This window comes from Kwoniella botswanensis, chromosome 1, assembly GCF_036426115.1.
Source record: "Kwoniella botswanensis chromosome 1, complete sequence".
Taxonomy (NCBI): Eukaryota; Fungi; Basidiomycota; class Tremellomycetes; order Tremellales; family Cryptococcaceae; genus Kwoniella; species Kwoniella botswanensis.
Genome location: NC_088599.1, coordinates 16257547 through 16273793, shown reverse-complemented (window position 1 = coordinate 16273793; position 16247 = coordinate 16257547). Strand labels below are relative to the sequence as shown.

The following is a 16247-nucleotide window of genomic DNA, read 5'->3' as shown; positions in this document are numbered from 1 at the left end:
AGTTACCGATATATGTAAGTTTGATCATACTATGTTATATTCTCGAATTCATCCTTGTAGGAGGCAAACTACCACCTGTATCCCTCAATCCATCTTCGATCCTCAACAATTCCCTGTTTTGTCTATCTTCCGTAGCTTGATCTATCATTTCTCCGCCAACTTCGTCTTCACCTTGTGCTTGACCCTTCTCGTCAGTCGGACTTGTGATATCCTGGGTAGAAGACGCGGTAGCGTAAGATCTTCTGAGACTGTATGATTTCGTACATAATGTGATCTAGTTATTCCACAATCGTAATCAACATCGATCGCAACACGCGGGTGGAGCAGAACGAGGAAAGGACAACTCACTCCGAGAGCAGCGCATGATAACGCACATCCGATAATCCAACATACCTATAACCCACAACACGGCTATTCAGCTCCACGCTGTAGACTCTATGTGATGATGATTGCGTACTCACCCTCATGGAATTTGCAAAAGCCTCCATAACAGCATTCTTCATTGGACCTTCCGGAAGATCATGCAAGGCATGATACCCTGCTGTACTGGTGGGAGCAGTGAACGACGTTCCATATCCAACAATCTTGGAGAACCTCGATCTTAGACCAGTGTTGAAAACAGCAGTGAAGATAGCCACACCTATTATACAGTTATCCCACTCAGCTCTCGTTCTTTTGCGGAGAAGCCACAGTAAGCTTACCTATACAAGCAGCTATAGAACGTGATAGGGTCCAAGCAGCCGTAGAAGCCGCCATATCTTTGCCCGGCATCGAAGCTTGAATAACCAACATCGGAGTTGAAATCGCTAGGCCCAATCCAGCAGCTACTACCACCTGTACTGCCTCCTGCGCAGCGTACGATACGTCGTATTTCAGCACGGCATACCAGATTCCATAGCCTGTTGCACTCAGGACAAAACCCGCCCAAATTACCGGTCGAACTATATGGAATCGAGTGGATATCTCACCAGCTAAGCAATACAAACCAGTGGACCTGGATATCAGTACAGCATTGGATGCGTTTGATGTTTTGTGTCAAACGTTAGGAGGTGACTTTTACTTAACTTACCGATTATACTGAAAATAGTCAAAGCCACACAAAAAGGAATAAAGTCCACACCTGATTTAAGGGACGATGCACCACCTACACCTTGGAAGAATTGAGGTAAGAGGAAATTGGCGGGCATGAACATGAGTGATTGGAAGAATGACCCGAACGTAAAGAATAATGGTGTACGAGTTTTGAGCATACGCTATAGTCAATTCTCAAGAAAATCAGCGGCGTAGCGTTGAGGCGGAAATTAGGAGTAATTTCTTGGATTTGATGGACTCACAGCAGGGATAATAGCGTTTTTCTTAGTAGTCAAGAAATGTATGACTGCCAAAGCTGTTGTTGCTACACCTGCAATGATTATTGGGAAGGCAGTCTTTGATCCGAACCCTTCGTCGGCGGCATTGGAGAAGCCGACTACTACCATAGCTGCAGCGGCCATTATGAGGATTCTTCGACAGGAAGCAAAGATCAGTAAGCCACTCGAGAAGCGGTCAAAGCGAAACTTACAGTCCAACGAAATCAAACGATTTTCGTAGTTCGGAGATATCACTTCTCTGTGTTCTCTTGAGGTTTAAGAAGAAATATAGTAGTACGAGTGCGACGGCACATATTGGTATATTGATATCTAATGTTATAAGAGACATATTAGAAGAATTGTCTGAATATAATATGAATAGTGCTTGAGATTTAACCTACAGAAACACCATCGCCTGAAGGAGAAGGTGAATCTGATTTAGCGATGTATGCATGATATGAGATAATCTTCAGTATCGCTCACCAACTAGCTTTAGTCGTTAGAACACCTCCAAGGATCGGACCTAAAGTTCCTGCAACACCCCACGTAGCTCCCATATATCCCTGGTATGCTCCTCGCTTTTCAAGAGGTACGACATCGGCTATTAGGCAAGATGATCAATACCGAGCGTACAATTGACCTTGAAGTAGAGTGAGGGAGACTCACAAACTACAATTAATGATAGGCTGACTACTGATCCTCCACCTAGTCCAGCAAAAGCCCTCGATACAATCAACCTGTATTCCCGTCAGTACCGTCAAAGAGATATAGATTTTTGATAAAGCGCAGATATTGACTTACCACGTAGCGTTCTTCGCTGAACCGCACAAAGCGGAGAACACCAGTAAGATGATGACGGCCATATACAAAGCGGGTTTCCTTCCTACTATGTCTGTTAATCGTCCATTGACCGGATTCATCATGACCTGACTGAGCAGGTAGGAAGTACCGATCCATGAGTATTCGGATGGAGTGGTGTTGAATTCGGCTGCTATAGTCGGTAAAGCCGTGGAGATGATCTATACATCGAGTGATAACCACATTCAGCCGTGTATACTGATGGAAGGGATGAGGGACAGTGACGGAGAGGGCAAGACGTACAGATTGATCCAGAGCTGCGATAAATCCAATCAAACCGATTCTGATCATCCAGCAACCCAGCATAAGTATTTCGCGTACGATTACTGGACAGCACACTTACGAAGGCATCACTATCCAAAGATTGTTCTTTGGTATTTCCGGCTCCTGACCGAATCTCGTATGATCAGATGTCTGAGCATGAACTTGTTCAACATTTTCGGCATCTTGCTTCTTCTCATTGTCATTTGGCGAGGCGTCCCAGTTTTGCGTCTGGATCTGAGGGAGGGCTCTTTCTATCTCATCTATAGACCGGTTATCGTTGTTGTTTCCTGACATCGTGATTTTCGAATCTGTATTGGTGTATATGTCATGCCAGGCCACTGAAGTATGGATCGATTACGAGGGCATACAACAAAAAGAGAGAGTTTGATGAGATATACGTTTGAGTTTAAGCCAAGATCCAATGTAAGAAGCGAGCAAAGCATGGTGCGTTCCATCGAAATGGCACAAGCTCTCGGTCAACCCCGATGACCCACCCAAAAGTTTCCAAACTTCGTGCTTTTTGTCGGGGTAATCCAGGTCCGGATGAGTGATCGGCGCCGGAATTCACCTCGAGCGATGTGGAGGTGAAGCATACAAGTAACCATAAAATGTTGGGGTCTGGATTCACACTTTGAGGAAAGGGGAATCACGAAGGATCGTAATATCAGTAGTCTGCATGATAGCTGAGTGATGGATCGAATGTACGAGTACATGATCCAACCCAATGGGCATCTCACCTGCTCTCGCAAAAGCAAGTATAGCTACATGTATTTCAGCTACATATTACGGAATCATCGTGTATCCTATTCTACATCACTCATTTTATACCTTATATCGTCTTGCCGTTTGCTAAGCATCTAAAGGACCTCCCATCTCTGTACACCCATACTGACCAGTCTTACGAAAAGCTCCTCTCTCCTTCCTACCCTAGTAAGATGGATCGTTGTACCTTCATCTTTCTCACTTCCTACATGCTCAGCAATCTGTTGAGTACGAGGTTTGAATCGGATCGTCAGTCCCAATCCTTCGATTTCAGCTCCTGAGGCCCATCCTAGGGCCATACGAGGCATTGATACGTGACTCTGCAACCCAAATGTCAAGGTCAGCATGAGGAAGGGCAGTGACCAACTGAGGAATACACTTGAGATAAGCTCACCTTCTTGATCTCAACAATATCGTCAACAGGCCAAACAAAGTGTTCTGATTTCCCAGAAATAGGTACGAACGTGATTCTAGGTTCTTTCACAATATCATTCCTATTTTCCAGGATAATGTGTCCAGAAGTTTTATCAAGTTTACATGGGTAAGCTGATAGCAGTTGAAATAAGGACTGGTCAGCCTTGTGTGACGGGCAGGCAGAGAAGCGAATGTAATTGGACTAACAATGAGGTGTACCATCATCTTTGATATGTCCCTTGAAGAACAACTGGTCCACTTTGGATCCGATCTTTTCCCCAGTCGTCAGATCCGTTTCTCCACGTTCGATAGCCTCACTACGTGCCTGTTTTTTACTACCATCCACTGCGACATCTCCATGGAAAGCGGCCATCTTTTTCCCAGCGGCTTTGAAAGCTCCCAATATGTGAGATTTAGTCTTGTGCTTGGCTTTCGTGGTAGCTTCGGTAAGTCCGCCTTCTTCTTCAGCTTCCATAACTTCCGCATCGTCTTCGGCTGTGACGGTCGCAGGAGTAGTATCTTTAATCGCTTCCTGTAGAATGTTTCAGCATAATTTCATCAAACCAGACAAAGGATTTCTACGACTAACTTTTGGAGTACCTTCGAGAGGGGGTGGACTGCAAAAGTGGTTAATCAGTATGCAAATATAGGTGAGAATGACCAAGTATGTCACCACTTACGGTGGTCGGGGCAACGGAGCGTTGAGTGCTTCTGCAACTCGTAACAGGTGAAGAGTCAATTGTGCATCGGTAGGAACGCCAGATAGGATTGAGCTGTAAAGGAAATCAATGTAAGCGTTCCGATTCCCAGGCAAATAGAGAAGTATATCATCTAAGCATGATGAACCACGTACTTTCGGATATCTATCAATTCTTCCCAGTTTGGTGGCAGGTACTTGATCATTTCCTTTCCAGCTCTGATCAATAAAGGTTGACCCCAGAATCCGACACCGAAGAAGAAAGTAGCGGACCTGGCGAATACCCAGGGTGGAACGAAGGTGAACAAAAACATGATAGGAACGAGGAATGCGCCGGCAATTTTAAATCGAGCGTAAGAGTCTGGGTAAGGTGCAGGAGGGGAAAGAGCGCTGTGATAAGAATGGAAAATAGAATGAGCATACTACGTAATGCTCGATTACTCAAAAATTGGAATCGATGAAGAATGAGATCACTTACTTGGTCATTCTTTCCATCATGTCAGCGAAAGCACCTAATCCTTCTTCCGTAGCTTTAGTCATTTTCGACACCATTTCATCCCTCTTCCTCTTAGCTTCTCTTTGAGCCAACTTCTTTTTTTCCTTCTCGCTCAGAGGTTTATCAGGTGTGACCGTCTCCCCACCAACGACGACAGCTCCGGACTCGAGACCTTGCGATTGATCTTTACCGTGCTTTTCACGAGATACGCCAGGTTGACCAGGGGGTACATCGTCATCGGGCTCGGAGTCCGATTCGGAATCGGTATCACTTTTACGTTTCTTCTCTCCTACACTCGAATTACCAGCTTCTTTGCCTTTCTTTCGTCCGTCCTGTGCAATTCACATGGCTTGTCAGTCTATAACTCTTGGTGAGGACCGAAGGGCTGATAGCAGTACTCACAAAGAGTAACCTAGTCGTATAGGCCTGCAAGATACTTGTAGCTTCGAAAGCTTGTTCCTCAGCCTGTTCGGCCTTACTCCTATGAACTGTTTTTCCATCTACGTTTCCCAGTATACTTTCATCACCTTTCTGGTTGGTAGGGTCGGTAGCACTAGGAGGAGTGAATGGTGCAGGAGCGACAGGAGGGAAGAACCATCTTCTACAACTTGGGAAACACACTATAGCGATGAAGAATGATACCATACCTGCAACAGCGTAGCCGAATATCCAACAGATGAAATACGCAGCACAGAATGATCCAGTTCTCCATCGTTCTTCGGGTGCCCAAGACATCATTCGTTGAACTTCTCTCAGACCCATCACAGAGGATGGGCCAACAGCTGCAAATACCCTTTCGAGATTTGATCGCAAGACATCGGAATGAGAGGGAAGGTTGGGTAAAGTTGAGGGTCGTAAGTCCGGTTCTTTGGGTGGCAGGTGATGAGCAGGGTGAAGCACATGTGTAATTTGCTATACCCCTCAAGTACATTAGCAAAAGAAGCTGACAAATACTCTACCAGCGAATATTATCTTTAACACTTACCACGTCAAATCGTCTCAACATTGCCCAGAGTCTATCATCTTCTATACCAGCTACAACCGTTCCTTTGGGTTTTTCGCCTTTGAGCTCCCTGGCTTCCGCTTTTGTCTTCTCGACCTCTCGATGGACCACAGCGGGGTGTTCATTCTGAATCGCTTTCTTCTGCTCATCTGGGTGGGTTGCAGAATTGGTAGGTAAAGCCGTTGGAGCAGACTCGGACGAAGGCTTGTTTGGATCGATAGAGGCTGTGGGAGCTTGAGCTTGACCTGCATGAGCTGCTGGTCCGGTCGTTCCCCTTGACGGATCTGATGGGTGTGTTTCGGTAGATGGAACAGATGGGACAGCAGCCTCGTGAGGTTTTTCGTGAAGGATTTGCTGTGCTGCTGGATGGTCGGTGTTGCTGCTATCTACCGTTGGACCACTGGCGGTCTGTCCAGCAGTGTTAGGGGCACTCGCAGGATGCGCATTGACCGGTCCACTGGAAGCCGGTGGGACCGCTGGTAAGTCCTTCTGAACAGGGGGATGGGCCACCGTAGCGGGTCCGGTAGCTGGCACGCTAGTAGTTGGAGCGGATTCCGCAGTTGTCTGCCCATTGGCAGGAGAGTGTGATATAGGTGGACCCAAGTCCATTCTGTCGATTCGCGGTGTCTTGATCGTAGGATCTGCTAGCTGTGACCAGGGAGTAGTACACGATGGATGTATAGGAGGATATATACAGGAGAGTAATAAGAAGATGCTGAGGTTGATGGTTATGATGAGGATGAGTGTCAATCTTAAATTGGATTTTCCCATCCAATGGTCAAAAAGATGAAATGACGTCAACTCCGTCATTCCCGGTTGATAGCACAAGCACTTACTGGTTATCTGCAGATCTTTTCGTCATATAACCATCCTTTCTATGCATGACTTGTATTACGGTAGGCGCAAATGGGAGACAAGCATGTTTTCCTGCTAGGCAATCACGATATGACATCCCTTTTCGGTAAGAGTAAATGAGCGTCCTATGATCGGGTCAGATCAAGGCTATGACGAATGGAGAAGGGGGACGACCATTCCCTTCACCAGTGACAACGAGCTGACCCGAAAGTCACTCCTGTAGCCTTCCATGATCAGCCTTTCAAAAGGGCGTTTCATCTTGTTCCTCCGCTAGTCTCCATGACACCGTTCCCTTTGAATCTTCCGCTTGTTATCATGAGAGCATACCGCATGTCTGTAGGATATTTATAGCACAGCGATTGCCACTGATAACTCCTTAACGGCACGCTAACAATCAGTCAGAAGCTTACTGATCATGCAAGACTATTTCAGTTTACCCATCGAGCCCGAAAACCCCGAGACAGAGTACATCGAAACTCGAAAGAGTCTTGAGAGCTGCATCACTGGAATTAGCAGCCTGACCGAGAGGCTGGGTATTACCTTGCGACACCAACAGGATGACCAATCTCTTCTTGGTATATACAGAGAATTCCAGCATACTTTCGAACATACATCAACGCAGTTCCATGAGCAGAAAAACTTTATTGGACGCTATCATGACCAAGCTCGACTTCCCTGCTGAGGAAAAACAAGAAGAATCAGTTCAATGGGGAAGTCGTTGGGAGAGTGCAGCTACAGCGTTTTTGGAAACCATGAGAACGCAATCGATGATCACTTCTTCCCAGGTGCTCACCCAGGTGAACAAAATCTATGAACAGGCCATACAGGGCTCCAACAGCAACGTTTCAGACCATGACACTATTAGTGAAAACTATCTGCAAGAGGTGGAGGATGCACGTAGAATGGCAGAAGAGTTCGGATCATTGATACAAGCTTCTGTATATCAAGCTTCGGAGGATAGTCCTCTGGGCAAAGCCTTCCAATCCTATAGTAAACTGAAACCCCAAGTCGATGAGCTGACATCGCAACCTGGGTCGAACATCGAAGCAGAGGTAGCTGGATCATCAAACGATGTAGAGATGGATGATTTGGCTGAAATACTTGCCATCAAATTCAGAGCGGCCTAGTTAGGTAGATTCTACCTAATAGATATGTAGTGGGGGTCAAACTCCCGATGAAATGCAAGTTCCATGAATAGTCAGTCTCTGAGAGGGAGTCGGGTCCTTTGATCCTTCCCGGAGCCCGGTTGAGACCCACCTGCGCAGTGGAGATAGCACCTTACAATAGTGCCCAAGTTATGCGAGCCCGTCTGACCTGATCACTAAGAGCTGTAAGCGAGGTTTTCATTGATCACCTGACCTTCCATGCCAATGCCAAGCGTTCATGTCGGTATTCTCGGTCAAATCGTTGAGAAACAAACATCTCGTAAAAAAAGACGATGAAAGGATCAAATTCCCACACCATAAGCGAGTCACTGATATGTTCAATTTCATATGGGCGTCTAACCAGCGCTTGCGGGTATGGTGAATGAATTCACTTTCTTTCACGTCTCCACAAAATCATACAAGGCTATTCCTGAACCATTGTCGATATGTTCTCTACGCATTTTGAACCCCATTTAGGTCATCGTATCTTACTAGATCATCCACACCTTAATCGCACTCTCCTGCAATATGCACACCTCCCTTGCGACCTTCTGTGGACTCATCACCGCTCTCACAGTATCCGCCCACGGCACTCACGGTAAAGTCGACCCATGGAACGACGAATATGCCAATACCCCTGATCTCTCTTTCAGCGGAGTGACCTCTTTCGCCCATCTCCCTCACGTGAAATGTTTGGATAAGCCTGAACAGGCTTTCGATGTAGCTTTGTTGGGTGTTCCGTTCGATTCAGCCGTTTCGTTCAGACCTGGTAAGTTAAAACATCTGTCAGTACGTTGGAAGAGACCTGAGCTGATTGTTGGTTGGCTATGAAGGTGCCAGATTTGGTCCATACGCTTTGCGAAGCGGTAAGTCCATTCTCCCCTCTGCTTCAATCGATCACATGAGCTGACGTAGATCTGTTGTTGTTGTCGGGCAGGCTCTAGAAGGCAGAGACCTGAAAGAGGATATACCAGTCGACTCAAGGTCAACCCATACACCAATGGTCTTTACGTTGTGAGTGAACCTAGAAAAGTCCTACTTCTACATTCTGAATAAAACTGAAGTCCGGAGGGATCACTTAGCTCGATTGCGGAGACGTCCCTGTCACTCCCTTCGATCCCGAGACAGCCATCAAGCAAGTGAAAGCAGGCTACAAATCCGTCTTACATCATCCCATAGTCAACGAGGAGGAAATGAAGAGACTTCACATGCAGAGGGGTCTGGATGGCGAGTATCATCCTAGGATAATTGCTTTGGGAGGTGATCATACTATCGTAAGCATCATTGCTCTCCTCTGCGATCCTAAGACAAAGATATAGTTATAGGTTTTTTGACAATTGTAAAATCCCTTTTATAGGTACTTCCCATCCTTGATGCTGTCTCAGAAATCTACGGACCAGTTTCGGTCATTCACTTCGATGCTCATATAGATACTTGGAACCCCAACCGGTACCTCGGTAGTGTTTCCCTCCAAGCTGATGTCAATCACGGTACTTTCTTCTGGCACGCTTATGAGAGTGGGTTCATCAAGGCAAACTCTTCCATTCATGCAGGTATAAGGACTAGATTCTCGGTAAGTGTATCACATGACCTAGGCTTGACATGAGAGGCAAAAAGGCTTATTTCATGGATGAACACGTAGGGTCCCCAAGACTTAGATGATGATGTGACTGCTGGATTCGACCTCATCCACACTTTTGACATTGATGATCATGGTGTGGAGTGGATCGCCGAGAAGATCAAAGCTAGAATTGGTACTGGACCCGTTGTGATTTCGTTAGATGTGGATGTCATGGACCCTTCCATCGTGCCTGCTAGTAAGTCTAATCATACCTCACCAAAGGGCGGGTACTGATTGTTTCTTTTCTTGAATGTAGCTGGTACACCTGAATCCGGAGGATGGACTTCCAGAGAACTTCGACGGATCATTCATTCACTCGTTGGCCTGAACATCGTTGCTTTTGATGTGGTCGAGCTATCCCCCGCTTACGACACTCAAGGTATGCCTACCTCCTTTCAATCATCGAGATTGTGTATGATACTGATAGTGCTCTGTTCGCGATGCAGCTGAAATCTCTGCCATCGCTGCCGCCGATATGGTATATGACTTTTTGAGTATCCTTGCTCTTGGTGTAGATGACAAGTCCACAGAAAAACCGGACGCTAGAACCGTTGATGAATTATAGGTCATCGTTTGCACGGAGACAAATCAATATCAATACCATTATATATAGCATATACACCTTCTATCAATTCATCACATGCATGCATAAATCATCTCAAATATTGTTTTACCGAAGAGGTGGTGACCAGATTGCTCCGAACTTGTCTTGACGAAAACTGAAAGGGATTTTATCGGCCTGGCCTCGTCCACAATCGCAACAACAGCAAAACGTAGATGGCATCCATACATGCTCTTCTCATATACAATTAGGCTAATATTGTACAATCCATATGTATCCCTATTCGTTTTCACCATTCACCGTGAGTCGCTTCGAGCAGATATTTAACCTCGTTGAGTAAGGGCATTCGCATTTGGTTTTTCGGGCAAAGCCTCGTCGTTCGATACGAAGTGATTATAGATCATTCGCTAGAACACCAATCAGCACTGTTCCATCCGATCTTGTCTCTTCTATCGCTATAAGAGAGCTTACCTTGAGATGATCGAAATACGTAAAAGGTTCTACGGCTTTTTCACCAGTGGGTATCATCCCTGGTAAAGTCTGGATAACCTGATCTCTCTTAGGTTCAAAGAAGAATGGCATCGAGACTCGGTAGTTTGATCCTCTATGAATGACCCGGTGGTAAGTCGATTTGTATTGATGTCCCGTCAGAGTATCGATGATATCTCCAATATTCACTACGTATGCTCCGGGGACGGGATCGGCAGGAATCCAACTACCATCTTTTGATTCGACTAAAACCTTTTTTCGTTAGCCAAACATATACACACACACACACACACACACACACACACACACACACACACGAACAAAGATGCACAAACAACCACAGGGTGGTGAAGGATGTCAAGATGTCTCACCCTGTAAAGCCCCTGGGGTATCATCCGCCAAGAGGAAAGTCAAGCATCCGTAATCAGTGTGGGCACCACATGAAATACCTTTGTCTAAATCGTATTCCTCTGGTAAAGGTGGATAACCGATAACTCTTAAAACCCAATAATTATCATCTTGTAGTTGATCGAACATCTCTTTGTGTCCCAAGGCATCACACATAGCTCTCATGAATGCATGACCAATCTTCTTCCTATCGATCAAGAACATAAGTCAGTGGTTGCCCTGTATCAGAAGCCAACTGTCCTGAGAGAGACGGAGAACTTACATCTTCTCGGTGTAATCAAGTAGAGTATCTTTGAATCCTGGTAAATCATCTTCTGAAGGCCAGAGTTGACTTCCTTCCAGTTGTGCTGTTGACGGATTTTCAGGTTCAGGGTAGATATCAAGAGCCTATAGAAAGATATCACAGTTCAGTCTATGCCCAACTATACAAAAGGGGGAACTAGAGAAGCTCACCTCTTGTTGATCCCTCTTAGCATATGTGACGTTCTCACCGATCTTTTGATAACCCCTAACTCGATCCATACTCTTGAAAATGTGAATCGAATCTTTCTTTTCTTGGGGTTGTTCAAAGAACTTGTGACCGAGCTTGAGGAGCTCTTGCATATATTCCGGTGCAAGTCCGTGCCCAGTGACGTAGAAGAAACCTGCTCAATCCTGACTGTCAGCTACATTCCGATAGAATGGACGATATGAGCGCAAGAAATAGCTCACCAAACTCCCTGCATGCTTTGTCAAGCGTTTGACTAGCTACCTTTCGAGCTTCTTCACTCGAAGATGGATCGAGATAAGGTGAGATGTCGACGATGGGAAGTCTTTCGGTACTGACCGACCCTTCGGCGGATCGATCTTTGAGCATCTCGATATCAGGCATCGTGTAGGTGAATGTATCATGTACTAGGACAAGATATTCTAGCTTCGGTTGAGCGTTCGCTACACCACTTATGATTATTCAGGTATGTAAGCTTACTACAGATAGGCTTCTACGTTCTCCCTCTACCTTGTGAACATATATGTTCTGTTCTTGACATCGAAAGGCCAAGGATGATATGGGCGCTTGCCTATCTATAGAACAATAGAATTCAAGCGCTCGGGATTCCTCTGCTCCAGCGTGCCCTCCGCCTGCCATCTGACAAAAGACGATGATGATATCGTTCTGCTCCGAAAGACAAAGTTCGGAGATCTCCCAAAACGGGTAACTCACGTCTCACATCATTCCTCCTGTAAACGCCCATCGACCCTGGCGCTTGAGATGAAGACCGGATCTAAATTAGTCTACCAAATCAGAAGGCTAGAATACAGTAATGAGATAACGCAACTCCACTCTCCTGACACGCCAAGCCAAAGGTTGTTTTTTTACAGTAGTGAGATTAACCGAACAGGTCAGACAGCAACACCAGCGGACCTTATCGATTGGATTTACGACTTTTCGAATACAATTCGTTTGGAGTGTCGGTCGCCCCACTGGTCCTCAGGTGGGATGCTTAAGCGAAGTGAACATATCTCCAGTCGATCTTTTTTCCGGGTCTTATCATACCTCTTTGTAGACCGATACCATATATATATATATTCACATGACGAAGGAATGTTAAAGCAGTTCTTCCCCCATCCCAACGCTTTCACTCCATACAATTCCCATCATGTCTTACGAAACCAAGGAAAAGGATTTGCAAGATTATTCCAGCGAGCCTCAATCGGCTGTCGTTGATGAAGTCAACAGACAAGGTCCCGAGGTGGATCTCGCTTTGGCAGATGACCCTCATCGGTAAGTTAGGTCGTCAAGTGCCAAGCCAATCCTCATTTTGAATATGACTAACTCTATATTAATCCATTTACAGTGGTCTTCGTATGCGACATGTCCAACTTATTGCGATTTCAGGATCTATCGGATCAGCCTTGTTCGTCTCTATCGGAAACCCCCTAACCAGTGCTGGACCTATTGGTTTGCTTCTTGGTGTGGCCATTTGGTGTGCGGTGGTTTGGGCCGCCAGTAATTGTTTGATCGAAATGACTTGTCTTTTACCTGTCGATGGAGGTTTCATTCACTACGCTGGTCGATTCGTTGACAAGAGTTTTGGTATGGCTCTCGGTTGGAACGTAAGTCTATCTATCTGTACGCTGTACGAACAACGCGTGAAGATATTGACGAGTGATTTGATATGATAGTACGTTATCACTCAACTCGCTTTGATATGTTTCGAACTTGTTTCCTTGAACGTTATCGTCGAATACTGGACTTTGACTTTACACCCTGCTATCATCATCTCAGTTGGATTAGTCGCATTCTTCATCATCCAAATTTGGTCCGTTCGTTGGTTCGGTGAAATCGAATTCTACATCTCAATCACCAAGGTATTCCTCATGATCGGTCTTACCTTGTATACATTCATCACGATGGTGGGAGGTAACCCACTTGGTGACAAGTACGGTTTCAGATACTGGAAGACCCCTGGTCCTTTCGCTGGTGAAGTCAACTTCAGAAAGGTTCTGACTGGTATTTTCGATTCGTTATCTTGGGCCACCTTCGCGTGAGTACAATTTCCTTCCCAAGACGTCCATATGTGAACACCTCACTTATTCTCTGATTCCTTTTTATAGTGTCGTCGGCCCAGATTATATCTCATTGATCGGTGGTGAAGTCAAGAACCCCCGAAGAATCTTACCTAAGGCTTTCAACTCTACCATCTACCGTATCTTATGTTTCTACCTCACTGGTGCGCTTTGCGTTGGTATCGTCTCTTCTTCCACCGACGAGAACTTGCTAGGTGCCATCTCTGCTGGTGCTCCAGGTGCCGCTAAGAGTCCTTACGTCATTTGTAAGTAAAGTACCTTTTTACCAGTCCCTGCTTTGACGATTGCTAATCTCAATATCAACAAATTGTAGCAATGAACCGACTTGGCATTCCCGTCCTTCCTTCTCTCGTCAACGCCCTTATCCTCATCAGTATCTTCTCCACTGGAAATTCTTTCGTTTTTGTCGCTTCTCGATCGTTGTTCAGTTTAGCCCACAAGAACCAGGCCCCCGCTATCCTCAAGAGAGTCAACAGACATGGTGTACCTTGGGTAGCTGTCTGCGTTACTCTCGCTTTCGGTTGCTTGTCATACCTTTCCGTTTCATCTGGTACAGTCAAGGTGTTGAACTGGTGGATTAATTTGGTCGGTGCCGCTCAACTTGTCTCCTGGACTTGTATCGGATTGTGAGTTGCTTCTATTGTCTGATCTATAGAAATCATCAAGCTGATATTCTATATCTCCACTAGCACCTACCTCCGATTCAGATCAGGATTGAAAGCCCAAAACCTTCTCAACACTAACTACCTTCCTGTGAAAGGTTATCTCCAACCTTTCTCAGGATGGTACGTCGTTGTCTGGTCACCTATCGTATTCTTCTTCAGGTAAGTTTTTGTCCTCTTTGCTTCTTCATCTCAAACCCTGCAGTCAGTTGACATGTAACTTGTTCGTTATTTTAGTGGATACTACCTGTTCTATCCGGGAGCATTCGCCGGACCAGACTTCGTATTCGCCTATGGAAGTATCTTCATCTTCCTTGCCATCTACCTCGGATCCAAGATCTACCAAACTGTTTACCAGAAGGATAAGCACTTTGTCGTTCCCGCCAACGAAATTGACTTCGTGTCTGATATCGATCATATCGACGCTCTGACCCAGGCTTCAGAGGCTAAGAGAGCTAGTAAACCTCAGACCAAAGCTCAGAAAATTTCGGATTTCTTTTTTTAAACAGAATTTTCTATATTGTTGCGGATGTTAATATCGTTGTTCGACTCGTATATGATTTTACCATAGTTCATGATGCATGTTATTGATGCTGTGAAATTTGAGTAAAGAAATTGGGCAGATTGCACTTCTTCAACTGGTAATCATATCATCTCTAAACAGCATCTCCAATGTCAACCCGTTGCAAACCATTATAACTATAATACCATGCTGAGAAATTTTTGGTGGTTTTGTGTTACGACATCTCTCAAATGGCAGGAATAAGTACATGCATGGTTCAAGACCGCATGCTACCTCAATACAACAACACGGAACACCTCCATCATCATGTTTATAATAGCATAAGCAACCTACTTCCTATGCGCGCCTCCGCATTCCTCTTCCACCAAGTCGAACTATATCGAACGGTTGTAAGCGGACAGGTATAATTTCCATAGGCCCAACTTACAAATGGTAATGCTTCGAATCTTCCAGCTTCCTCAGTACCGATCTCTCGTTGCCTGCACACGCTCTATGAGCCACAACACTGCGGTTCGATATTGCAGGCGAGCAAGCGACTTACGTGAATTCTGCTACTTCGTTAGAAATGCTTATGGGTTTAGATCCGGCCATAGCAGCAGCCGCTTCAGCAGTCAAGATCGTCCTGCATTCATTCTCCAGCCTATCTCATCATAGTTAATTAGCTGGTGTCGTGGACGAAGATTACTGAGACTGTACTTACAGCATGAACCAAGCAACAGCACTTTCGATACATCCTCCAACAGTCAACAAGCCATGATTTTGCATGATCAAAGCCTTCTTACCACCTATCTTATCGATTATCATCTGCGACTCGTTCTTCGATAACACAACACCATTGTGATTATCGTATAGTTCAACATCGTTATAGAACACAGCAGAATCTTGCGAGTAAAAAGGTAAGTTTCTACCCAAGGTCGAGAAGGCTTTACCGTATGGTGAGTGGGTATGGACGACCGAGTCTACTTCTGGTCGAGCGGCATGGATCGCAGAATGGATGATGAAAGCCGCTGCGTTGTATCGCTGTTGATGAGGTTTACCACCTGCTACGATTTTACCGTGGTGATCTACTAGAAGGAGATCGGAAGAGGTCATTCGTGAGAAATGAAGGCCGTATGGGTTAACCTAAGGATAAACAAGGGATCACGGGTCAGTCACATCTCACGTGGGGAGCGATGTCAAGCGAATAAGATGACTTACCCAAAAGCATTCCCTGTCAACGGGATCTCTCGATGTCAGATGGCCAGAAGCTCCTTCACCTTTTAATAACAAACGATTGCCATCAGTATTGTGTGCTGAAAGACAGAAAAAGTAAGAGATCACAAAAAACTAAGTACCTACACATCCCTTCCCTAGCAATGACCCTATAAGCCAGAGCCAATCTCTCCTTCACATATTCTCGTTCAGCATACTTATCGGCAAATGTAGGTGGGGGAGGCCCAAAATCGAATGATAGATCGGCTGTGGGGGCAGACGCAGATGTGGTCGATACCATTTTTGTTTGTAGTTGACTTTTCTCTTTCTTTGGGGTTTCTCAAGCAGATAATGGCTTGTGCTGCTGATGACTACCAGTA

At 45.4% G+C, this 16247-nt stretch overlaps 7 protein-coding genes across 7 annotated transcripts; 3 read left to right on the top strand and 4 right to left on the bottom strand.

Annotated features, from left to right (window-relative positions):
• Positions 1–34: 34 nt before the first annotated feature.
• L199_006155 (uncharacterized protein) lies at positions 35–2765 on the bottom strand (the record flags this gene model as incomplete). The annotated part of the gene is made up of 13 exons (XM_064891856.1): positions 35–274; positions 349–393; positions 462–640; positions 702–971; positions 1070–1253; positions 1335–1503; positions 1562–1679; positions 1751–1764; positions 1833–1950; positions 2016–2086; positions 2151–2368; positions 2451–2490; positions 2551–2765. 13 exons carry the CDS (start codon positions 2763–2765, stop codon positions 35–37), a joined length of 1881 nt encoding a protein of 626 aa, XP_064747928.1.
• Positions 2766–3328: 563 nt separating this feature from the next.
• Positions 3329–6452, bottom strand: L199_006154 (uncharacterized protein; the record flags this gene model as incomplete). Its single annotated transcript, XM_064891855.1, has 9 exons — positions 3329–3553; positions 3628–3779; positions 3855–4179; positions 4237–4264; positions 4328–4420; positions 4501–4734; positions 4823–5172; positions 5243–5752; positions 5826–6452. The coding sequence occupies 9 exons, from the start codon at positions 6450–6452 to the stop codon at positions 3329–3331; spliced, it is 2544 nt and encodes an 847-aa protein (XP_064747927.1).
• Positions 6453–7113: 661 nt separating this feature from the next.
• L199_006153 (uncharacterized protein) lies at positions 7114–7825 on the top strand (the record flags this gene model as incomplete). Its single annotated transcript, XM_064891854.1, has 2 exons — positions 7114–7163; positions 7333–7825. The coding sequence occupies 2 exons, from the start codon at positions 7114–7116 to the stop codon at positions 7823–7825; spliced, it is 543 nt and encodes a 180-aa protein (XP_064747926.1).
• Positions 7826–8371: 546 nt separating this feature from the next.
• On the top strand, positions 8372–10029 carry L199_006152 (agmatinase; the record flags this gene model as incomplete). The annotated part of the gene is made up of 8 exons (XM_064891853.1): positions 8372–8612; positions 8677–8709; positions 8781–8857; positions 8926–9117; positions 9201–9416; positions 9486–9660; positions 9721–9843; positions 9911–10029. 8 exons carry the CDS (start codon positions 8372–8374, stop codon positions 10027–10029), a joined length of 1176 nt encoding a protein of 391 aa, XP_064747925.1.
• Positions 10030–10349: 320 nt separating this feature from the next.
• L199_006151 (uncharacterized protein) lies at positions 10350–11794 on the bottom strand (the record flags this gene model as incomplete). Its single annotated transcript, XM_064891852.1, has 6 exons — positions 10350–10433; positions 10498–10760; positions 10887–11110; positions 11186–11310; positions 11377–11567; positions 11635–11794. 6 exons carry the CDS (start codon positions 11792–11794, stop codon positions 10350–10352), a joined length of 1047 nt encoding a protein of 348 aa, XP_064747924.1.
• A 766-nt stretch (positions 11795–12560) lies between these two features.
• On the top strand, positions 12561–14658 carry L199_006150 (uncharacterized protein; the record flags this gene model as incomplete). Its single annotated transcript, XM_064891851.1, has 7 exons — positions 12561–12685; positions 12759–13017; positions 13087–13448; positions 13519–13736; positions 13805–14117; positions 14181–14315; positions 14391–14658. The coding sequence occupies 7 exons, from the start codon at positions 12561–12563 to the stop codon at positions 14656–14658; spliced, it is 1680 nt and encodes a 559-aa protein (XP_064747923.1).
• A 347-nt stretch (positions 14659–15005) lies between these two features.
• L199_006149 (uncharacterized protein) lies at positions 15006–16168 on the bottom strand (the record flags this gene model as incomplete). The annotated part of the gene is made up of 6 exons (XM_064891850.1): positions 15006–15050; positions 15104–15155; positions 15218–15316; positions 15377–15798; positions 15874–15932; positions 16015–16168. 6 exons carry the CDS (start codon positions 16166–16168, stop codon positions 15006–15008), a joined length of 831 nt encoding a protein of 276 aa, XP_064747922.1.
• Positions 16169–16247: the final 79 nt, after the last annotated feature.